Source organism: Ceratina calcarata, unplaced genomic scaffold, assembly GCF_001652005.2.
Source record: "Ceratina calcarata isolate Rehan_Ccalc_2016 unplaced genomic scaffold, ASM165200v1 scaffold390.2, whole genome shotgun sequence".
Lineage (NCBI taxonomy): Eukaryota > Metazoa > Arthropoda > Insecta > Hymenoptera > Apidae > Ceratina > Ceratina calcarata.
Genome location: NW_017162324.1, coordinates 15869 through 39658, shown reverse-complemented (window position 1 = coordinate 39658; position 23790 = coordinate 15869). Strand labels below are relative to the sequence as shown.

General features: G+C 36.0%; 5 protein-coding genes across 8 annotated transcripts in view; 3 read left to right on the top strand and 2 right to left on the bottom strand.

The window, feature by feature from the left end:
• Positions 1 to 1150: 1150 nt before the first annotated feature.
• Tbc1d8-9 (TBC1 domain family member 8/9) lies at positions 1151 to 7813 on the bottom strand. Of its 3 annotated transcripts, none has more exons than XM_026814675.1 (20): positions 7686 to 7813; positions 7329 to 7572; positions 6416 to 6582; positions 6152 to 6325; positions 5985 to 6081; positions 5725 to 5914; positions 5584 to 5660; positions 5466 to 5522; positions 5188 to 5392; positions 4909 to 5099; positions 4552 to 4838; positions 4086 to 4289; positions 3679 to 4010; positions 3361 to 3516; positions 2913 to 3098; positions 2507 to 2695; positions 2181 to 2343; positions 1754 to 2089; positions 1545 to 1669; positions 1212 to 1430 (listed from the first exon to the last, which is right to left on the bottom strand). In XM_026814675.1, exons 2-20 carry the CDS (start codon positions 7370 to 7372, stop codon positions 1212 to 1214), a joined length of 3399 nt encoding a protein of 1132 aa, XP_026670476.1. In that variant the 5' UTR covers positions 7373 to 7572; positions 7686 to 7813. The 3 variants fall into 3 exon arrangements, with proteins under 3 accessions (XP_017882346.1, XP_026670476.1, XP_026670477.1); XM_026814676.1 differs by having other exon boundaries at positions 7329 to 7403; positions 7485 to 7794; XM_018026857.2 differs by having other exon boundaries at positions 1151 to 1430; positions 7329 to 7794.
• A 108-nt stretch (positions 7814 to 7921) lies between these two features.
• On the top strand, positions 7922 to 9521 carry ND-ACP (NADH dehydrogenase (ubiquinone) acyl carrier protein). Of its 2 annotated transcripts, none has more exons than XM_018026858.2 (3): positions 7922 to 8257; positions 8778 to 8894; positions 9193 to 9521. In XM_018026858.2, exons 1-3 carry the CDS (start codon positions 8099 to 8101, stop codon positions 9370 to 9372), a joined length of 456 nt encoding a protein of 151 aa, XP_017882347.1. In that variant the 5' UTR covers positions 7922 to 8098; the 3' UTR covers positions 9373 to 9521. The 2 variants fall into 2 exon arrangements, with proteins under 2 accessions (XP_017882347.1, XP_017882348.1); XM_018026859.2 differs by lacking the exon at positions 8778 to 8894 and adding an exon at positions 8629 to 8736.
• A 379-nt stretch (positions 9522 to 9900) lies between these two features.
• Mob4 (MOB kinase activator 4) lies at positions 9901 to 11929 on the top strand. Its single transcript, XM_018026838.2, has 4 exons — positions 9901 to 10095; positions 10535 to 10908; positions 11323 to 11457; positions 11527 to 11929. The coding sequence occupies exons 1-4, from the start codon at positions 9925 to 9927 to the stop codon at positions 11621 to 11623; spliced, it is 777 nt and encodes a 258-aa protein (XP_017882327.1). The 5' UTR covers positions 9901 to 9924; the 3' UTR covers positions 11624 to 11929.
• Positions 11930 to 13295: 1366 nt separating this feature from the next.
• Positions 13296 to 23790, bottom strand: part of Rpp25 (ribonuclease P protein subunit Rpp25) — a 21624-nt gene continuing 11129 nt past the window's right edge. The window contains exons 2-5 of the mRNA XM_018026839.2: positions 14258 to 14368; positions 14014 to 14192; positions 13846 to 13953; positions 13296 to 13569 (exon numbers count right to left, since the gene is read on the bottom strand). Of these exons, the coding sequence (XP_017882328.1) occupies positions 13356 to 13569; positions 13846 to 13953; positions 14014 to 14192; positions 14258 to 14368 (612 nt within the window). The 3' untranslated portion in view covers positions 13296 to 13355. The remainder of the gene's footprint in view (positions 13570 to 13845; positions 13954 to 14013; positions 14193 to 14257; positions 14369 to 23790) is intronic.
• Positions 17300 to 22684, top strand: LOC108626254 (aromatic-L-amino-acid decarboxylase). The gene is made up of 13 exons (XM_018026834.2): positions 17300 to 19458; positions 19525 to 19638; positions 19807 to 19858; positions 19942 to 20012; positions 20085 to 20327; positions 20389 to 20514; positions 20580 to 20818; positions 20887 to 21061; positions 21139 to 21304; positions 21377 to 21429; positions 21566 to 21762; positions 21826 to 21903; positions 22165 to 22684. The coding sequence occupies exons 1-13, from the start codon at positions 19258 to 19260 to the stop codon at positions 22301 to 22303; spliced, it is 1854 nt and encodes a 617-aa protein (XP_017882323.1). The 5' UTR covers positions 17300 to 19257; the 3' UTR covers positions 22304 to 22684.

The window sequence follows — 23790 nt, the reverse complement described above, 5'->3', positions numbered from 1 at the left end:
ATGGGATCGAATGGACTTCGTGTACCATTTATTATATGTTTTGTACATATGTAGTTTCAAATACGAAATAATGAATCATTATATATAATACATATATGATACAGGAAGATAAATGTTGAATTCGCGCCTCTCTCGCTATAGCCATTTTTCTTTTCCTAATTACGTTTCAAAAATTATGCATTGACTATAAAAATAAAAGTCATTTTAAAAAATATAGTTGTACCTGTTAAAAAGTCACATGATTTCCAAATATTCAACCGCGTTCAATGAAAACATTCACAAATCTGTTAAAATACAATATTTGATTTTAAAGTCTCGTATTATGCAAAACCTTGGATGATAAAAATAATCCATGGCTACTGTTAAATTATATATTATGAACAATCTTTTCGTATTTCTCGAGGACGCGAGTAAATACGGTTTTGATACGATATTATTTTAAAAACATGATTTATCATTTTTCAAACCTGTTAGATTACGAGGCTAAAGGATATTTCTATCCGCATAGAAATATTTAATTTTTGTGCATACGTCATGATATTACAATTAAGAAAATACAGAAACTCGTACATACATATTCAATAATACAACATAGTTCTAAAAAATATGTTCGTCATATATATATTCATATATTAGTTGTCATTTACCGGGAACTCGAGCTTTATGCATGAATATTGTTAAAAAGTGATGAAACTGCCTTTAAAATACCCTGAGCATATTCTATTGATGCTTTTTTTTCGTTTCCTATCAGTACATGATTACTACAATAAACTAATCGAATGATTAATGACATTTTTAAAAGAATTAAACTTAATCATACGATAAAATTTCATCTATATGTTAAACTAGCACTCATTATCGAGTATATATTTACTGAAAAAAATTATAAACTTAAGTAGCTAAATTAAAATAATTTAATATTGTCACTAAACAAACGAAAGATGTATCAATATTGAGTGAAATTGAAAAATTGTTTCATTACTATATTGAAACATATTTTAATTATATTTAGAAATTATTTTGTGACGAAAATGTCTTTTATGCTATGAAATTGTCTTTTCAAACGAAGATTTATTATTTGTTTAACTGCAATCTATATAGAAATTTCCTTATGAAATAAAATGTCTGGTCAATCATTCAAGGCAATCTATCACTTTATAAATTTCATATGTATATCTTACAGCATTCCTCTACACAGTTAATTCTGTGTATCAAACATTTAGCACGGGCGTATCTGACAGGGAATGAACGCGATTGAATCTACGATTTTTCAAAGTTGCAATCGCTTCAGAAAGATCGGCTCGTTTACTAAAAAAGTCTACTATAGCTTGACCAGTTAAGGCAGACGCCAGGAACTGTTCGACGCTTATTGACCAATCTGGACCATTGGATGCACCACTGTTCGACGGATTTCCATTACGGTCATGTGACTAGAGCAATAATATTAAATTCATGTAACATTCAAGTGGTTCGAAAGATCGATGTGGCCTCTACTTTGATATAAAAAGAGTTCCCCATCCCTGGTCAATTTGAATAATACGTACTCGTTCCATATTCGCAGATGTTTGTTGCTGAGAAGCAGTGGCCGCTAGAAGTAGACTGTCTTCTGATTCTTCTCGATCAACGTAAAACTTTTTACCTACGTCTCCTAACTGAAGTAAAAGGGTACCTACGAGTACAAAAATTTTATTTGTTTGTATTTCGAACTGTTTTCAAATACAATATATTAATGAGGGCATTATATAATTTATACCTATCGATGCTATGCAATGATAAGTCTCTTGTTCTTCCGGTTGTGCGGGGAACATATCGTAAAGTGTTTTCCACAATGCTATGAAATGCCTCTGGGACATTTTTGGCACTGTTTTAAGATCCAGCGGACTGTCCTTGGACGCTATCATGGAACGTAGACTACCCATGCTTTGCACCTCCCACGATTGTTCGCCCTGTTGGCTGGTCAAGCTCGTCGAACGCGACAAAGTTCCGACGCTCGGTTCTTCTGCTAGACTAACAGGCAATTCTAACGAGGCAACGCTCTGTTCCATACTGTCAAAAAAATCTGTAGCCTCTGCTGCTACTTCAGCACCATCTGATATTAATAGGGTAGATATAACATCATCGACACAACAATAAAATACGTAGAAACGTTTACTTGGTCACTTGGAACAAATAATATTTACCAGAATGCGTGGGCGATTCGAAATCGACGGGCGTAAGCAGGGGTGGTAAGTGGAGAGTGTATAAAAGTTTCAACCTTTGCGTTAGGTCACCGGTCGCAGTCATTCCGATCGCTTGTACTAATTCTCGAAAGTTGAGTAGACCATCACGATTACGATCCATCAACTGATAGTACAACAGTACTTATGAACATTTTCTGTATTTGCTTGATCTTATTCAATAAAACTAAGATATACACGGATGTTAATTCTCTAACATTTCCTTATCATACGTTTTTCTTCGTTACAAGCGACAAGATAGAGAATTTTTCAAAATTTGATTCACTTACACGGAACAGCCGGGCAGCAAGCGATTCAGCTTGGCTACATTTTCCCCACGGAGATAAGCCACCGAACAATATTCTAAACAATTCAAAATCGACTTTATATGCCTCGTAAGGTGGCTGCGTGGGATCGTAACGATCAGGTTCGGATTTTCGTTGACTCATCAACTCCTCCCTCACTAAACTCAACAGGTCCTAGATACAGATAAATGTTGTTATTAATATTCCCAATTTTCTATGATTCTATATTTATAAATACACTATTCAAAAAAATTATGATATTGCAAAATGTGTATCGAAAATTGGCCGAGATTGAAAGATGATTATACCGCAACAAATTATCGTACGTTCGTATGTCATATTCGTATTTAGTGAGGTCATAATTTTTTTGAATAATATATATTTGAAATACCTGCAATTCTTCCATTGTCATATATTTATCAACAATGACGCTTCTAATTACGTTCTTCTCAATTCCATCCTCCAAGCTTTGAACTACTCTGAGTCTGTGTTTCAAACGAAGTCTTTCTATACCGCCAATAGTCAACAAACCGTATCTCGAGTACGCTTCGTATATCAACGTCTGGACAGATATACTCTGAAAAATAAGGAAGACATAAGCGTAATTGAAGATATCGACGCCTCCTATTCATAAAATCGTATCTCGGAGTAGTTATGCAATATAATTGCATCTGATGGATAATTCAACGTGACCGTAATTCGTAAAGTAATTCATAAATAAACATATCCTATTACGCTCGTATAAGAAAGCTGCAGTTCAAATTTCATTATAAACACTTCAGTCGTTTTTGAGATCAGCCGAGATACGGTCTTATAAATAGCACATTAAATATCCTTACTCTGTTAGGCGTGGCACTATCAACTGGTCTAGGCAGTATAGGTCCTTCATCATTGTACACCCCACCAAGATAATCGGTCAACAGCTGCATTGCTTCACCATCGTCCCGGCAATTTAATAATTTATCTTGATTCCATTCCAGTACTGTCAATGCTATCTGGCACAGGGAGAAAGACCTGTTTACTTCAAATTTCTTCTGTATGTACTTTATTCTGTATTCATTAGAAAACATATCAATAAAGTTCAACATTCCCACTAGCAAAAAAAGTATGTGACAAACTGAGAAAGATGAAACGTATGCGCGTGAAATATGTTGTACCTGGAAGATTACTTTCGCTCCGTCATAGAAAAAACAATCCATTATATTTACTGCGCTGCTAGTCGGCATGACGCTTAAAAATATTGTTAAAAACCACGAGAGGGATATAACTTTAATTAGACCAAGTTCTTGTAATCTAGCGTGTAAAGCAGGTAAATGTGCGGCAGCCAGCTCTTCCAAGAGACCTTGATCAACGAGAGCACCAACTACCCTTCTGTCGTAATAATCGGGTAACAATGATTCGCACACATTGCACAGTTGCCAGAAAGCAGATTCCTCTGAGCAATAAATCAGAAGGACCGAAGCAACTATATTCATTGCCTGGCAATAACCTGCCCCAAAATATTTGTTGTAAAAACATTGTTCAATTTCTAATACGATTATTTCTTGTTAACGAATCTTTTTACCGATTTGCGGATTTTTCCAAGCATACGCAGAGAGAACTCTTCTCAATGCACTGATACCAGTTTCAGACTGAAATGCTGGATGTTCAGGCAATGATCGATGCAAATCTCGTTCTATCTCTTCGTTCGCCTGACAGGATTTACCTAACGATTGGTCAACCAGTGATTTATACAGGCCCGGATTCATTACCATTTCATTTAAAGCACCTGATGAAATAAAAATAAGTCGAAGTAATTTTACGAAGTGTAACGCAGGGTTGCAAAAACTCTATTAAATACATGATTCAATTGAATGACAATTAACAATTACTTTTTAATTTTTAATTCAAGTTTGACTAATCCAGGATTAAAGTGCAATCGTTAATTCTTAATTAGATGGAACTCGAATTAAATATTGAATTTTAATTTAATGCGGAAATTAAGAAATCTGCAACCCTTGTGTAATGATATTACATTAATGTCATATTACCAGAGAAAGTAAGCCAGACTTCTCCTCTGAGAGTCTGAGGCAAACCCTGAATTATAAGTTTAACTGTTTCCGTTGTCCTGTACATTGTGATACCTCTACCATATTCTGCAAAATGAAGTTCCCATTGTTTTTCTTTAGCTTCTTGCTTCAACGCTGCTTCACTAGTTAACGGCGCTTTAAACAGAGTCATTAATGGTGGTTGGGGTTTCCATTGATTACCAGATTTACTCTCTTCGCAATTGCTTTCACTTTGTGTATTATTATATGCAAATAGATGATCTATGCACCTGTTCCAAAATAATTTAATTATAATCTATATATTTCTATATCATATCATCGTAAATGATATCAACTTACAAATTTGATAATTTAGACTTTGCTAATAATTCCGATATTTTTTGCACGACAAAGTCTCGATCATGAATCTGAGCGAACAAGAACGAAGATCGAGCAGTCGTCACTAAAATGGATTTATCTACTTGATTTTCAGCAGGTTCAGTAATCCTTACTTCCCTCAAAGGTATAACTAAACTTACTAATCCTTTTACCTAAATTAAATCATAGCACTTAATCATAAATAATACTGTTAAACAGGAATTACTCTGCATGCATATTTACGTTTATCAAGGTATTTACCCTGCTTTCGAAACAAAGGTAATTCTGGGAGAGGAATATCTTTCCCCAAACATATCTTTTATTGTATGGAGTCCACAACGTTGCATCAATACTCCCATCCAATTTTTCGTTTCCTGGTAATCTGAACTGCAACCTGTATGCCTCAGAATGTGCCCTCGCGTCGAGATCTCGTTTTAAAAATGATGGCTTCTTAGGTACATTTTTGCTAGAAATATGAATATTAGCATAATCCATACCTACACATTTTCGTACACAAATTTAAAAGAATGATCGAATACCTTAGCTTACTCAATAGTTCTCTATCCTCGTTGAAACCACTTTTTTCGTCTATGAGTCTGAAGTAATCAAAATGAAAATTAATTTATATTTTTACTTATTGTAAGGTACAAATGTTACCTTTTCATAGCGATATTTGTTAATTGCTCCATTAACGAGTATGTCTCATATTTGTGAAGAAACATTGAAAAATAATGCTGAAAATAAAATAAACATGTGCTTAAATTGCAATCCTACAATATGAACATTATGTATAGTCACCTCTTTATTGTCTCTTGTTACAACCCGTATACTATCTGGAAATAGGAGGGAATTAGTTCTACTTAATTCAGTAATATCGGCCCATCTTATAGTTAATTTTGTTTCCCTTGCCAGAATATAGGCATAAAAACACATGTGATTTATTGATAAATATAACCATCCTTGTCTAGGTAAGCGAGATTTCCAATAGCTAAAATACAGTAAAAAAATTGTAGACATCTTAATAAATACGAATACATTTAAGTTAATTATGCAATTACCTGCAGGAATAGTAATTGACCAATTTGTCTTCCTTAGCGATGTTGAAAAGTTGGTGAAATTTAAAGGATACAGTTTTAAATGATTCCGGATCTTCTTCTATGGGTCATATTAAAAGTTAATAATCGCACGAAGGAGTTATTATTCTTCTAAGAGCAATATAATTTACCATCTGCAAATTGACAGTCTGACACACTATTCGCGATAATCGACTGTATTTTACAGCAAACAAATTCAGTTATTTCTTCTTCTGTATCAAATGATGTTAAAGTGTCCATTAAATTTGAATGAAGCCATTCCCAATTTTGTAGAATCTCTTCATGTGTCAAGGAACATGCAATTTCTAAAATGAAAATTTCATAATTTATTTTGTTTTTAATTCTATATTCATAAAAATAATTTCATTAACATTCTTTATATCAGAGTGTATTACCCCAATAAACTTCTGATGATGGTGTTTGATGTAATATTCTAAACGGTGCAGGTTTAGTGTCGAAAACACTGTCCAGTGTTCCCACCAATATTGAAGTGAGACCTTTCGTCTTTCCATGTCCTTTACGGCGTTGTAAAACAAAATATACAGTTGCTTGTTCTGTTACCCTATGTGTAATGAAGATAATTAAATAACACCATTCTTTTTTTTTGGAATAAGATACAAGATTTATTTAATATAAAGTATAATGAAACTTTAATCACTATATACATATGATGTAAAAGTGATATAACGTAATAACTTGAAAGTCAATTATGCTAGTCTTTGTCGCATGATAATTGATAAGGGCTCATAAAAAGGTGATAGGAAAAATTATTTTTAGAAATGAAGTCCATAATTTTTATTCCAGCACTCTTATTATATTATTACGGTTTAAATACAGTTTTATAGTATTTCATGTTTTTATATTTATCGTATTTATATATGTGATAAATGTCATTGAAGAAAAATGAATCAATCTCTAAGATAATTGGCACAATGATTCCCATAACGCGAATGTTTGTTATCGATCCTAAATCGAACTTTCTATGTACAATATAACAGAATTTATATCTCTATACTGCATATTAACAAAAGAGAGAAATTAATGATTGACTGTATTGAAAGTATTTGAAAATATAAGTTGGAAGAGGACAGATACATTTTCCATTCGACATATTTGTGAAATGTAAACAAATAAATCAAGAATCAGTTGTAACGAAATTCTGCTGGAGAAAGTTCATATAAATTGTTACAATATTGTACATCGAAATTCGTTGGACTTGCTAAATGTTGTTCTGTCAGCTGTGTTTGACACTATGTAAACAGTAATTGTAACAGGACATTAAACATCGTGTACACGTATTTAATTTACCAGAAAGCGTTTGCTAGTAGAACCTCTTGTGGCTTCACCCACATATTGATCACTGTTGTCCCAGCACATATGGCACTAACGATACGAATTCAAACACGCTTTATTCCACGACACTTGCAAAATTCGTTGTCTGCCGAGTAGAAAAAAAATACTTGCCAAAGATAAACACGGTCACAAATTCCGCTGATTCCGCTACGAATCTCTGGATGTCAGCTGCGTCGATTTTAACAATTTCGCCATGCTTCTAATACAAAATGTTACTAAAGCTGTAAATCTGCCTTACATTCACTTTATCTTTAACATTAACCCGTCTATTGTTTTAAGCGTGTATTAACGATAATTTACATCAATTATTACCCAGATTTATATGTAAATGATTCTATTGACCGGAAAATCGTTTTTCACGATACCACTTTATTTATAGCTATAAATGATAACGCGCGAACAGCAACGGTATTTAATAAAAAATATAATCGCTGATATTTTATAACCAATACATATACAATTATTGTTGTGGATTAGATGTCGCTTCATTTTAGTGTACTACCACGATCTGCACGTGCGCAAGAGCTCCCCTTGTAAGTCGCCACGTTAAATTTGTGGTTTCATTCACGTAACATTTTCCGAGTTATATGTAGGATGTCTAGAGTCTAGAATTGCCTACTAAACCGTGTTTCTGTCTATGTGTGTGTAAAAGATAATTTCAATACGGACAAGGCGGTGTTCAAGTTAGGTTAACTCTTCTCGCTAGACTTTTCATTGCAGAGAAAATGGCGTCTCTCGCGGGAGTTCGTCTTTTAATGAGAAACACCGGTACCATTAGAAATTCGATCAATCGAACGTGTTTACGAGGTGCCATTACACAACTTCAATCAAATGAACGATTCCTTCACTGTAACAGGCAAAGTACCGTCAATCTTGTGCCACAGGTAAACAGTGCTCTCCTCATAGTCTCAGCGAGCTTTCTCGACAGTCCATATATCTTTAAATTACGTATTATGTAACAGAAATCATTCGTGATTTGGTAAAATAAACAGCGTAAATCTAATTAAAATATAAGATGCGATGAAGTTCGATAGTTCAGCATGTCATGTTATAATTGAATTGAATATTAAAGATAAAGTCCACTGTTACAACACCAACGTTCATATTTCATTTGATATTCAATAATATACATGTAATTAGAATAAAAATCGATAGCACGTGTGTCAATTAGGATTGAATTACATATTTTTATTACATCAAGTATATATATACTTCGTAGCATATAAGTGATATCTAATTAATATTGTAAATGTAGGTAAATATACCAAATTTACGTACATACAGCACGAAACCTAAAGTTGAAGAAATTGAGGGACGCGTTTTGAAAGTGATCAAAGCCTATGATAAAATAACTGCTGACAAGGTTGTAAGATTTTATATATTTTCTAGCGACTTATTTTACAGGGCCCACGAGTCAAGCAGGTGCGCCGGTACGCTCTAGTACCACCTTTAACGCTTGACCTTATTCGCCAGCGTGTACTTTTAGTACTCAATCTCTATGATAAAATTGATCCTCAGAAGGTATCTATTCACAAGATGATATAATGCTAAAGATACTTGTGAAGGTGTTTTACACATGGAAACTACTAGCAGCTCATTGAATTCTTTTTATATGCTCTTATAACATTTTACATTGAATCAATGTCTATTAGTATATAGCATTTTCTATTTTGTTGAGGTACTTTGATAGATAGCTTCTCAGAAGAGAGTGATAACACCTCGCTTGAATCGTGGTGTCTTTGTAGTAGACTTTTTATATGCATTTAATTTTTCCTTGCATTTAAACTCTGGTGTATTTGAACGTTAATGTCTTGTGCAGTTAAAACTGGAATCCCATTTTATGGAAGACCTTGGCTTGGATTCTTTGGATCACATAGAAGTTATCATGGCAATAGAAGATGAATTCGGTTTTGAAATACCAGACATGGATGCAGAAAAACTTTTACGACCTGCGGATATAATACGCTATGTCGCAGACAAAGAAGATATTTATGAATAAATATTCATGCAACACAGACCATCTCATTAGTCAAGTTTTTTTTTTTTATTTTTAACACACTATATAAGGAAAGAAATCGAATTTTATTGCTTCTGTATATAATATAAATTGTTATATTAATAAAGTGAATCGTTAGATGGAGTAACTTATCCGCTATTTATCTTCTAATAGAATACCTGTAGTAAAGAAAACGTGTACTATACTGATTAATATCTCCGATTCTAATAGATGGAAACTGATGAAAAAATTCAAAAATGCACTACTATATACGTGAGAATTTTTTCAAATCGATCCATGAATTATTTGTGTTATATATATTTAAATAAAAATGCATAAAGTTTACAAGTTTTGAAATATTGCCAGATTTGAAGCTCTACTTATACTATATAGTAGCTATAAAAGATTTAAAATGCTATAAGATAAAAATATTTGTTGATTCTTATTAATCAATATTTTCAATAAGATAGAATGTCAGTTATTCATCTGTTAAATTCTTAATATCTGTGCGACTATTAATTTCAAACAGTTGAAGTGCCACCGTGTGATGATGACATGGTGTCGCTACTCTCTACGCCGACATTACAATATCCGAGATCTTTTTATTTTGATCCAATCGAACGTGAATGCCAATCCGGTAGTGCAACAACCGCAACAACTGGAAAAATGAAGATGGCGGACGGACCTACGATTATCAGAAGGAACAGGCCCGGAACTGCGGCAAAGGTTAATAAGGATGTTCATTTTCTTAAGGATACGTCGTATCCGTGTCTTGCACGCTAGCGTTTAACAACGGTTCGGTTATGCACGCCGTACTTACGGAAATGTCTGAAACACATATTTGACACAACTCCCGAAAATCAATGAACGCTCCTACCAGCGATTGTTTACACACTAATAATTCATGTTCTTTTTCTTTACATCGCATTGAGACGATCATTAATAAACCGGCTCATGCTAGAAGTTTGCTCATACGAATATATTTCACGTTACATTTACGAAATAATTATACCGATTTTGACAGATAATGACAACGCGACATTTGTCAAGTTTTAATGATATAAAGATCGTAATCCTATGTAGTAAGTGAGTTGTGTAAATAACTCCGACTGTTGATCTTTTTGTAAAACTGGAAGCATTTATTTGAGAGTCGTTTTTTGTTTAGGACTTCTGTAGGTGGCCTGATGAACCTTTCGAGGAAATGGACAGCACACTGGCTGTGCAGCAATACATACAACAGATGATTAGGAAAGATCCATCTAATGTTGACTTGATATTGAAGATGCCAGAGGCACAAGACGAGGCAGTGTGGAAGTACGAGCATTTAAGACAGTTTTGTATGGAACTGAATGGTTTAACAGTAAGACTGCAAGCAGAGTGTCACCCAGATACTTGTACTCAAATGACAGCAACTGAGCAATGGATATTTTTGTGTGCCGCTCACAAAACACCGAAAGAATGTCCAGCTATTGATTATACGAGACACACACTTGATGGGGCAGCATGTTTACTTAATAGCAACAAATACTTTCCTAGCAGGTATGGTAAACTATTTTTTAAAAGGATTACCAAAAGAATTTATGTACGATATAGTAGTGTTCATTATAATTCTCAGCCAAAGAATAGAACTTGGGTTACGGCTTGAATATATATATATTTGATCATCCTATACCTTCACATACTAATGATTCTTTTATTCTTAATTTCTAATCAATCTTATATTTCTCTAAAACTTAACGTATTTCAATGAAACTGTGAAGAAATACTTTCAATTTTATTTCCTCACTCTATCTTCTCTTTACCTTTAATTTGCTCTTTGTACTGTATACACACTTATTTCTTGTTTTACTTCCTTCACATCCCTGTATACTTCCTTCACATCCCTGTATCCGCCCTAAGAGAAATGTATATACAATTGTCTTTATATCTTTAATTTTTTATGTCTTGTTTCAGAGTAAGTATTAAAGAATCGTCAGTAGCTAAACTTGGATCTGTTAGTCGACGAGTATACAGAATTTTTTCTCATGCGTACTATCATCATAGAACAATATTTGATGAATTTGAGAACGAGACTTTTTTATGCCACAGGTAAGACGATTAATTACACAATTGCAAATACAATTGATAAAACGTTTTCATAATTCTCTTGTTTTGTAGGTTTACAGCATTTGTGATAAAATATAGTTTAATGTCAAAAGAGAATTTGATAGTACCAATTATGGAAGAAGATGGAACAACAGAAAGCGAAGCCTAGGAGTTGAACATTTATCTATATTGCCCGAAATCAGTTTCTCAGATTTAATAAGAATACTAGTAATTCCAATGACACGCTGCTGAAATTATTCTTGTGGTGTCCTTGCTACAAGAATACGGAAAATGTTTTGGTAATTTGTTCAAGAGCATATTACAAGAATTTCTTGTTATTGACCGGATTAAAAATAAAACTGATGCTAGTATAAGTTTTTCATTCCGAGATTTATTGTACAAAGCAAATTTTCATGTTTAAACAAAATATTTATCATTTAAAAGGTATAACGATGCATTAAATTTAAACAATTTATATGTTTATATTTTCAATGTATCTCTCAACCCTTTTGATAACTCGACTTTAACTCAAGTCGCTATAATAATATAACAGGAAATTCCAAATTCAAGGAAAAAAATATTCCAAGTTTTGGATAAAAAAATATTTAAGTTAATCGATACTTTTCTATTTAAAATTATAATATATTTGACTGAATTTAAATATAATGTTAAAAGTTATTAATTTTTTTTACTCAAGTAATTCATTAAACAAAGGTAGCAAGATGTCATAAACATGACGTAATCACAATCACCATGCAGTAACCAAATTTAAGAAACATTTATACTTACACATTATTAGTAATAATAAATGCTGTAGTGTTCTTATTTATGTAATATTTATCTTATGTGGTATTGAACTTATAATGTTGAGCGTTCCCTCCTGGTATCAATATAACTCCCAATATCATATAGCCCGATTAAAAAGATTGCATTTTTTATTATCCGTAACACACTACAGTAAAAAAAACCAATGCGGACTTGTCATGGCACTCAAACCCTTCAAAATGAGACTAGAGAGTACGAGTAAACGCTATTAATAACGTCTTTTATTTATTCTTTCCATTGGATAGCTTCTAATCACTAATACCTATAATAATGACCAAGTTGAAAGTATTCTCTGGATTTCTTATCGAGGAAAGCAATATCAGTGCCGCAAGATTCTCCACACTACTGCCGAGTACATGTGCTCCAATAAGAAAGAGAATTATATATATATACATGAAACATACTTTTGAATCAATTGTTCTTCGTTCTGTTAACGTATCGAATGCGATCAGTTTAAAGATTTTTGTAAGCTTATACAAATTTGATACGGATAAGACGTTATTCTAAGGAGCAGTCAGCGTGAAGTGTTCTCTTTCCAATTTGATCAATAGCGGAAATTTGATACGCTAACTGTTTATTATGAACATCTTTTACTAAGCAAAAAATCGTGTTGTGAATTTTCGTAGAAGACACTGTTATTCTCGTAGTATCTGTTACAAGTCTGCAAAATGCATGCATAACTATTGTAATACTGTATAATTTGTAAATAAGCTAATGAACACGGCTCACAAAAACGCGGTATCATTGTATAATTATTTCTGTAATGACTATGCATGTAAGAAAGAATAAACTTTCTACTTAACACGTTCACGTGCCACGTGTACCATTTATGGTAAATCTTAAACTTTACCTTCCACCATAAATGGTACACGCAACCATAAATGGTACACGCAAGCATATTTATTTATTGCATTGAAAACATCAAATGGCCTGAACGATTAGTCGGGCACAAATATCCATATTATATTTCTTGTAGAATTGGAATCTTTTATGAATGTGAGAAATAAAAGACATTCTTTATTTAAAATTATGTTTTATTTACAATACAATTTAATTTCAGTCCTGTGTATTATCGATCATCGTTTCTGCTCTTTTTTATTTTTTTTCGTTGGCGCTTCCGTTTGCTGCTCTTTCTTTGGTCTCTTTTGACCTGTCCTCAATCCCATAGCCATGAATTCCTCGGTATCGATAGAGGTCATATTGCTACCAGCCTTTTGTCTTCCGCCTCTTCCTTCATTTTTCGCTTCTTGGTCATTTAGAAATTCCCCGTTGTCACCCGGTGCCTGATAACTATAGGCGAACATAACAGAATATTAAGCATAATCGAAATGTTTTGTTAGAATTCTACTACTCAGGCCCTTTCGATACTCATATCAATCATACGCGATAACATAGCGAAAATGAATTTTGCTTTCTTCATATTGAAAAACCACTATTAGACTTACGAGGGTACTATTTTTCAATAGGTTTGTAATATAATGCTAAAACAAATATCTGACCCGATGAGATTTGACCCGTCTCTAAAGATCGTGTACGAACTTTTACACTAAAATAAAGAATATTTACCCAGGCTCCGACTTGTCCGTTATTTCCTTCGTGAGTAAAATATGGATTTCCGGTACATGGTAAGTCTCACTTGCGTCTTTTTCCTTCTGCCTTTCTGACTTCTCTGATCTTTAATCACATGAATTTTCTTAATTAACAGATTCCCATTTTTCGCATTTTCTAACTTACTCCACGTAACGCAATTTGGTGATCTGATGTAGAGCTCCCTGTTTCCTCTTGAACAGTTCAGCGCAGGAGACAGCTTTCCCAATGCCATGGCCTATCGCGGTCCACACGACGCCGTCGTATTTTGAGAATTCTTTCAGCGCGTATCCGAGAACGTTTCTGATTTTCGTACCACTTTTCACCTACAACGCTAAAATTAGATGACGCAATGCGTTGCGAATCTTTTAATTACCGTTTCGGAACTTACATGCATCAAAAGGAATTTCTCAGGTAGATTCGGTATCGGAATTCCGTGATCCGTGGGTTCGGATTGCAAATTCTTCATCCATTTCCTTTTTTTCGCCTTTGATCTACCCATCTGGAAAAGAATCATTTTTCTTTCTAATTTCTGAACATTTGAAGAAGGATATGAAAATCCGTATTTTTGGTAAAATCGTATCAAAGAAATAGTTTAAGACAATCAGGTAATCAAATGTGATATCTCTCAATAAGATTGAATAATGTATACCATTATGTATTGCAATAATTAAATAAAATGTTTTAGCGAATACGTTTCTACGTTTTAAATTATTTTTTGTATAGTTTGCGTCCTTTAAAACAAGTCATATATTTCTGCTACTTATTTGTATAATTTTTTTTTTACAGGATTTTCTTTTACTGAGTACGCTTTCATCGTGTAATAGGATAGACAGATTTACTCCTATCTCTCGTATTTTTGGCGAAAATTCAGTATAGATGGAAGCTTGAAAGGAAGGGAGGAAACTACGGCCCTCTCTGTCAGTGGGTCATGAGTTCCTCGGCGTGCCATTCTTGGAACCATTCATGGAACTTGGAATGACCAGGTACAGTCTATCACATAAACTATCCATGATTTCTCGCTTTCACCTTGCCCCATAGAGAACGATTCAAATGTCTACTTCATTCATTCAAATTGAACTTGATCTACTTCCGTCAGAATCTCTCGCACTACGTTTAACTGATACATCAAAGTATTCTGTAATGTAGTAAATGTCCCAATTTCTGTTCACGCCACAATTTCTACTCATTTACTTTTTTCTATAATTTCATATTAGACGTCGTGACGTGAACAGAAACTGGGATTTTTTTATATTTTTAATGATTATATGACATTTTTACTATAGTAGATCGAGTGGTAAGTAGAAGACGTTCGTCACTAGTCAGACCATAGATATATGAGAATAGACTAAGTATTTAAATGACAGACTTGAGATCAGACGATTGAGAGAAAGGAGATGAAGATCTAATCGTCAACACCTATGCGAATGCAATGGCAAACAATGAAAAATAGATTTTTCAGAGAAGATCGAGCGCAGTACATAACTTTGATTTTGACTTCCCACTTACATTATAATCTATATTATTTATACGTACATATATCCATATTGATTAGTTGAATTATTACGAAACTTCAGCAATTTTCAGTTCAGTATTAAATCAGTTAATTTCGTTATCTTTATAGAATGTTTTTCTCTATTCTCAGTTTTTATTTTATTTCTAATTCACGTCATCTATTGTTAGAATCTTAAGTTTTTTACATTTGTTTTTTGTTTTCCTTTTTACATTCTAAAGGGCTTCCGCTCGTTAATGAAGTAATAATAATAATAATAATAATATCGAACCCTCGGGAGAATAAGTGGGACGCCCTCGAAAGTTCGTGCCCGATATAATTTCCGGAATTCGAGAGAGGCGAGGCTGGGAAAAGAAGCATCGACGACGACGGGATCCCGTATGGAGAGGACCATCAATATTTTCCAATCAGCATTCGATTGCACGGTACATCCCTACCGCTATTCGAACTCGCCTCGTGCTTCGGGGGCAGCCACGAAGGGTATAAGGGGGTCGAAGCGTAGGCGTATATGGTGGTGGTATGCGGCATAGCCGGCATAGCGCCGCGACGCCTCGACGCCATATTGCATTATTAAGCACCCCTACTAGTCTCTCGCCCCTGCATTCCAGCATTATGAACGTTTTTATCCCTAAAGGGCGTCGTTTTATCTATTACGAAAGCGAAACGAACGCTTCTATATTTAGGCTCGCCGGATCGTTTCGTAACCGACGGTCCCTTCTTTATCCTTCGTCCACTCACGTGTGTACACGAAATATTCAACGGAGGAATTCATTCGGCAGCCAGTGACACCTCGCATGATCGATTTCGATTAAACATTTAGCTGTCTACAGTTCCTCGAAGCTAGTCCCTAGTTCCGCATTCGCGACGTCAGAAATCATTATTCGTCCTATATTAGAATCAAACGCTACGTCAGTGGTCACAGACAAGTAGTGAACGCTAACACTGATCAATCACAATTTCTTATTCCTTCAGATCTTTCCAGGGAAGGGTAAACAAGTTGGATGATAACATCTTATTTTTGGCGAAAATTCAGTATAGATGGAAGCTTGAAAGGAAGGGAGGAAACTACGGCCCTCTCTGTCAGTGGGTCATGAGTTCCTCGGCGTGCCATTCTTGGAACCATTCATGGAACTTGGAATGACCAGGTACAGTCTATCACATAAACTATCCATGATTTCTCGCTTTCACCTTGCCCCATAGAGAACGATTCAAATGTCTACTTCATTCATTCAAATTGAACTTGATCTACTTCCGTCAGAATCTCTCGCACTACGTTTAACTGATACATCAAAGTATTCTGTAATGTAGTAAATGTCCCAATTTCTGTTCACGCCACAATTTCTACTCATTTACTTTTTTCTATAATTTCATATTAGACGTCGTGACGTGAACAGAAACTGGGATTTTTTTATATTTTTAATGATTATATGACATTTTTACTATAGTAGATCGAGTGGTAAGTAGAAGACGTTCGTCACTAGTCAGACCATAGATATATGAGAATAGACTAAGTATTTAAATGACAGACTTGAGATCAGACGATTGAGAGAAAGGAGATGAAGATCTAATCGTCAACACCTATGCGAATGCAATGGCAAACAATGAAAAATAGATTTTTCAGAGAAGATCGAGCGCAGTACATAACTTTGATTTTGACTTCCCACTTACATTATAATCTATATTATTTATACGTACATATATCCATATTGATTAGTTGAATTATTACGAAACTTCAGCAATTTTCAGTTCAGTATTAAATCAGTTAATTTCGTTATCTTTATAGAATGTTTTTCTCTATTCTCAGTTTTTATTTTATTTCTAATTCACGTCATCTATTGTTAGAATCTTAAGTTTTTTACATTTGTTTTTTGTTTTCCTTTTTACATTCTAAAGGGCTTCCGCTCGTTAATGAAGTAATAATAATAATAATAATAATATCGAACCCTCGGGAGAATAAGTGGGACGCCCTCGAAAGTTCGTGCCCGATATAATTTCCGGAATTCGAGAGAGGCGAGGCTGGGAAAAGAAGCATCGACGACGACGGGATCCCGTATGGAGAGGACCATCAATATTTTCCAATCAGCATTCGATTGCACGGTACATCCCTACCGCTATTCGAACTCGCCTCGTGCTTCGGGGGCAGCCACGAAGGGTATAAGGGGGTCGAAGCGTAGGCGTATATGGTGGTGGTATGCGGCATAGCCGGCATAGCGCCGCGACGCCTCGACGCCATATTGCATTATTAAGCACCCCTACTAGTCTCTCGCCCCTGCATTCCAGCATTATGAACGTTTTTATCCCTAAAGGGCGTCGTTTTATCTATTACGAAAGCGAAACGAACGCTTCTATATTTAGGCTCGCCGGATCGTTTCGTAACCGACGGTCCCTTCTTTATCCTTCGTCCACTCACGTGTGTACACGAAATATTCAACGGAGGAATTCATTCGGCAGCCAGTGACACCTCGCATGATCGATTTCGATTAAACATTTAGCTGTCTACAGTTCCTCGAAGCTAGTCCCTAGTTCCGCATTCGCGACGTCAGAAATCATTATTCGTCCTATATTAGAATCAAACGCTACGTCAGTGGTCACAGACAAGTAGTGAACGCTAACACTGATCAATCACAATTTCTTATTCCTTCAGATCTTTCCAGGGAAGGGTAAACAAGTTGGATGATAACATCGGTGAACGTTAGACATATTAATAGTACTGTAAAAACTGGTGTGTTCTGGTGTATTCAGTGTTTAAAGAATCTAATTTCTTGAAGATCGTTAACGCTTTTATGGATTTTGCAAAAAAGCGCGACTCAGCTTGGAAAAGTCAAGGATTGTGTGTACCGCGCCGTTAAAGAAAGAGGGACGTTCTGTGTCTGACACCTTCTTAATGATGCCTACGCGCTCTTTCCCGACCGTAATAAACCGCCGCGCGATCCTAGAAGCTCGACTTCCAATTTGTTCGAGTGGCCAATCCTTCCAAGACGCTCGACGATCTCGCCGCGAATGAACGAAACGGGAGAACCCGTTTTCACAAGTTTCCCTCTCGGCTTGGAGAACAACTCCGTTCCAGCTCGCGGTCGTTCATTGTATGAATACTTATTTCCGAGTCGATCAGCCTGCGGAATGAGATTCCCACTTACAGCGGAGTTTCGCCCCTTCTTCACCCTCTGACCTCCTACGAATTTGACGAATAATTAAAAAATGCGTTCCCATTCGTTGGATATTAATATTTTAACAGAAAACTGCGTGCCCCTGGTAAAAGTAGTTATAATCAATAAGTATGACAGCAAATCTGATTAACTGTTGCATCAATCTTTATCATTCTATAATTCTATTCGATAGAAAAGTTAAAAATTGCTTATTAATTTTTAGTAGTAGTGAAAATTGTTAGGGAATGACTAAGATGAGCCTACCGCTTGAATAGCAGTGTCTATCTCAATCGTCTCTCCCGGATCCGTCCAGTACCCTCCCTTCGCCTTTTCGAAGATCGTGGAAGAAGATCCCGTCGAGAAGGACGCGATTGCGCGTTAGAAAGCCCCGGAGGAATCCTGGATCCTCGATATATCCGCGGTGGCGAGCTAGACTCGGGATTGTTCTGTTGCGGCTCATCCACCGTACACCATTTCGTTTCCACCGTGACTAGCAACAGGTAGAACGACCCTTCCGCGTGGGAAATTTCAAGTTTTCAAAGTTGTGGATAACAAGTGACGCGAGAATCCACTTTTAAAATTCATTTTACTCAGGGGGACCGAATTTTTTAAACGATGGTGTCGCTGTGAGAACGATATCCAGATTTGCAATTTATTTGTCTTGCTTGTTTGGTGAAAAAGTAGTGATTAAAAAAAAAGATTAGTGATCGTGGGATTGGATTTTTAATCACCATGGATATCCAAGAGTTTCGCGTGCGCGGTAAGGAAATGGTCGAGTACATTTGCGAATTTATGAGCAATATTCAGAATCGGAGAGTGACGCCGGACGTCGGCCCCGGATATTTGAGACCCCTTTTGCCCTCGGAAGCGCCCCATCAGCCTGAAGTATGGGAGGATATTATGAGGGATGTCGAAACAAAGATCATGCCCGGAGTAAGTGGATAATTTAAAAAAGGAGCGAAGGATTGGGGACGAAAGAAACAAAAAACTGTTTTATAGATCACTCATTGGCAGCATCCACGTTTTCATGCGTACTTCCCAGCCGGAAATTCCTTCCCATCCATCCTCGGCGATATGTTGTCCGACGCGATAGGCTGCATCGGATTTTCATGGGTGAGGGCTCTCCGCCAACAATCATTATAGATATCAGGTGTAAAGAATGTCCAAATCGTATATCGAGTTCGGCCAATTTTCTGATAAAAATTAGGGTCGGAGTTGATCGAACGTGGCCAGTGTTTGTTCGATCATCCCTGTATCAAGACATCATCTTATTTGTTTTAGGCGGCCAGCCCGGCCTGCACGGAGCTCGAGACGATAGTCTGCGAGTGGTTCGGTAATTCAATATTATTCTAATAAATATCGATTTGAATTTATATTAAAAGTTAAAGAGAATCATAAAGACACGATCAATTCCAGGCAAAGCCATCGGTCTGCCGACAGACTTCCTTTACTTTAATTCGGCCAGCAAAGGCGGAGGAGTAATACAAGTAACGACTCGATATTTTCAAATGAAAATCAAACATTTCTCGCATGATGCATCGCGTCGAAATCAATTTCAGGGCTCGGCTTCGGAGTGCATTTTGGTCTGCATGCTCGCGGCCAGGGCGCAGGCAATCGCCAGGTTGAAGGAGTCGTCCGCTCACGCACATTTAGACGAAACCGCTCTTTTAGGAAAATTGATGGCTTATTGCAGTCGCGAGAGTCACAGCTGTGTCGAAAAGGATGCGATGATTTGCTTCGTGAAACTCAGAATCTTGGAGCCCGATGATAAAAGTGTCTTACGCGGCGAGACCCTGCGTCAAGTAATGTTCTCTAATTTTTTATTTAAGGAATTCTTATCCTTATTGAAACTTTCTATATCAGGCAATCGAAGCCGACGTGGCCGAAGGGTACATCCCGTTCTTCGTCTCCACCACTTTAGGCACCACCGCCTGCTGTTCCTTCGATAATCTCAAGGAAATTGGTCCAGTTTGCAGAAAATATCCAGGCGTAAGAAAAAGCGATCTTTAATAATAATCATTCGATACAGAATGAAATTAAATAAATGATGATAGGTTTGGCTGCACGTCGACGCGGCGTACGCAGGGAACTCGTTCATCTGTCCAGAGTTGAAGTACCTGATGGCTGGGATCGAGTACGCGGATTCCTTTAACACCAATACGAACAAATTTCTATTGACGAACTTCGACTGTTCCTGCCTTTGGGTTCGGGACAGATTTAAGTTGACCAGCGCGCTCGTCGTCGATCCTCTTTATCTCCAGCACACTCACGCGGACACAGCCATCGATTACAGGTACTATCGATTCCATCAACCGTTGTTTGTTCTTATAAGGAAAATATTATTCATTGGTAACCACGCAGGCATTGGAGCATACCACTGAGCCGTCGCTTTCGCTCCTTGAAGCTCTGGTTCGTGATGAGGAGCTACGGTATATCCGGTTTGCAGGCCTACATTCGGAATCATATCCAACTAGCAAAAAGATTCGAGATGCTAGTTAGGAAGGACGCGAGATTCGAAGTTTGTAACGAAGTTGTGGTGGGTGAATGAATGAACGGCGTATACACTGGCATAGGTGAAGTTCGAAATTTCATTATAGTGTTAAATTGTTTCAGCTGGGCCTGGTGTGTTTCCGCGCGAAAGGCTCCGACAAACTGAACCAAAAGCTGCTGAGTACCATCAACGACTCCGGGAAACTGCACATGGTACCGGCGAGAGTGAATCAACGGTTCACGATTCGTTTCGCGCTTGCCGCACCGAATGCCACTGCTTCTGACGTCGGTGAGTGATATCTTCATTTCTTTTCTTTTATAATTTCGATCTCTCTTCCTCCATATTCTACTTTTATGCCAGACATAGCTTGGAGCATTATCACGGATTACTTAGCTGAATTACTCGAGTCTAAGGTAAATACTCTTCTATCTTTTATTGTTAGACCGCAGTAATTTGGGGATGGAAAAAATAAGAAATACACGAAATTGATGTATTTTTATGATTATTCTAAATATAAATAATATTGCTTATTTTTTAATTTTATCATAGGACGTTATGGATGAACTGGCAGATATTCGCGAGAAAAAAAGGAAAGCCACTCTGGAACAGAGAAGGTCCTTCTTCGTTCGCATGGTGTCTGATCCTGCAATTCAGCCTGGATTTACCAAAACTCCGAACAGGACTGGAGCGAAGCTGGACACTCAGGCGACGATCGGTGGCATTGGTTACAATCCCCAAGTCGCGACGTAAGAATCAATAAATATTAATAAATATCAGACATTTTCTCATTTGTATGCTTTTGGTATTAGGCGCTCGTGGATATCGTGGCCATTGGCGTATTTGATGCAAGCGAAGGACGCTGCAGATACCAGTGAACTTTCTCTCAGGTACTTGAATCTTTCATCTAATTTAATCAGAGTCATTTTTTGAAAATAATTATTGATGAATAAATTTTGAAATTTTGAAACAAGCTTCGAATTTGAAGAGCGAATCCTTACTATCACTAATAGTATAGTGGGGCAACTACCTTAACCCCTTCGGGTACGATTTAATCAAACTCAATGACGAACTATAGAATCGTCTTTTTACCGGAAGAGGTTCAATCTCGGATACGTTGCTGAATCGAAAAGGAAATAATATATTTTCAGATTCCGTCATCTGGACACTATGGTACGCCTGAAGGCAGGCGGTACCGGAAGTCGTCGCGGTAGCAGCAATGGCTGCAGTCCAGAGCCATCGCCGTCCGCTTCACCGTCTCGCGGTAGATCGCCAAACGGTAGGACGTAAAAAGCCTCGTCCGCCATTTTTCTGTCTAAAGTTTTTCCGGGTGCATCCAGTAGGAAGGGAATTTGAAAGTTGTATGAATCCCGTATGGGTAACTGCCGACGATTTGAAAAAGCATATTCCTTGAGTTTGTAAAATTGCTCAGCAACGAAGTCGATTAATTTTCCTCCCGTCACTATGATAAATGTCACAATTTCTACTCACTGGCTTACGATTATATATAAAATAATAGAAAATAAGCCAATGATTAAAAATTGCTACGTGTGCATAAATTGGATCATTTACTAACAATTTCAACATTAATTGCAATATACATTCCATTTCATAAGTCTTGGATCATATTATAAAACATTGAAAAATAATATGGAAGAACAAGTGTGATACTTTAATGAATAATAAAGAAAAATAGTTTCTTTCTGAAGAATTTTTATTTGATTTGAAAAATAATATGGAAGAACAAGTGTGATACTTTAATGAATAATAAAGAAAAATAGTTTCTTTCTGAAGAATTTTTATTTGAAGTACAATTTCATCAAAGCTATTTATGATTTATTACACAGTATGTGTATAATATATGATTATATCTACATGATTTTATATATTCGGTTATCCGGAAAGTACGTGTCGATTTTTAGTACGTGGCAATAGAACAGTTCTGAATGTATCAGGATGATAAGATTAGAAAAAGGTTCGTTTAGGGTACATTAACTTCGTTAGCTTCATATTGAATGTGAAAGGAAATAAAGCGAAGTATCGGCATTTGATGCTTTTAATTACCGGAAAAGCAAAAATGCTACACAAGTAGCAAAGAAACAACAGCGCTCTGCGATGTACCTTAAACTAAACATCAAAACAAATTTTGTCTTGATTTTCTAAGAAATAAATATGTAGAATCGAATGGCATGTATCTATATTTCACACTATTCTTACCCGGTTATCTATAAAATAGAGCAAAAAACGTTAGAAATGCACCGACAGATCTTAGAAAATGCCGCGTATGTAAATCAATACACATATATCAAAATTTAAATGCATTGCCTTTGAACTTTCTATAAGAATCGACATGAACTTTGCGGACAACCCAACACGATCTTTCAATTAAGGTAGTCTTTGATGATTACTATTTATCAGATTCTGAAGTGTCTTAAGACTTATGAACGATACGATACTAAGTTCCGCGTCTCTGAAGAAAGACGCTCGATAAACGCAAGTACATCATCTTTACCTGCTTATCGATCTGTTTATATAAGTGTGCTCTCTTTTTGGATCGCGACGGAATCGCGTGTACACCATGCGCTATGTGTGTAACATGTTATTCTGTGCAATATACGTATACATAATATAAATATACAAAGCGAGCGTAGATATAGTGAAAAATAATTTTGGTAGTACTTAACAGAATATTGCCCAAGTTTGCTTAAGGATGTATTGGCTATACAGTCAATCCCAAAAGTTTATGTACCTTAGAAAAACGCATTTCTTATAGTTAA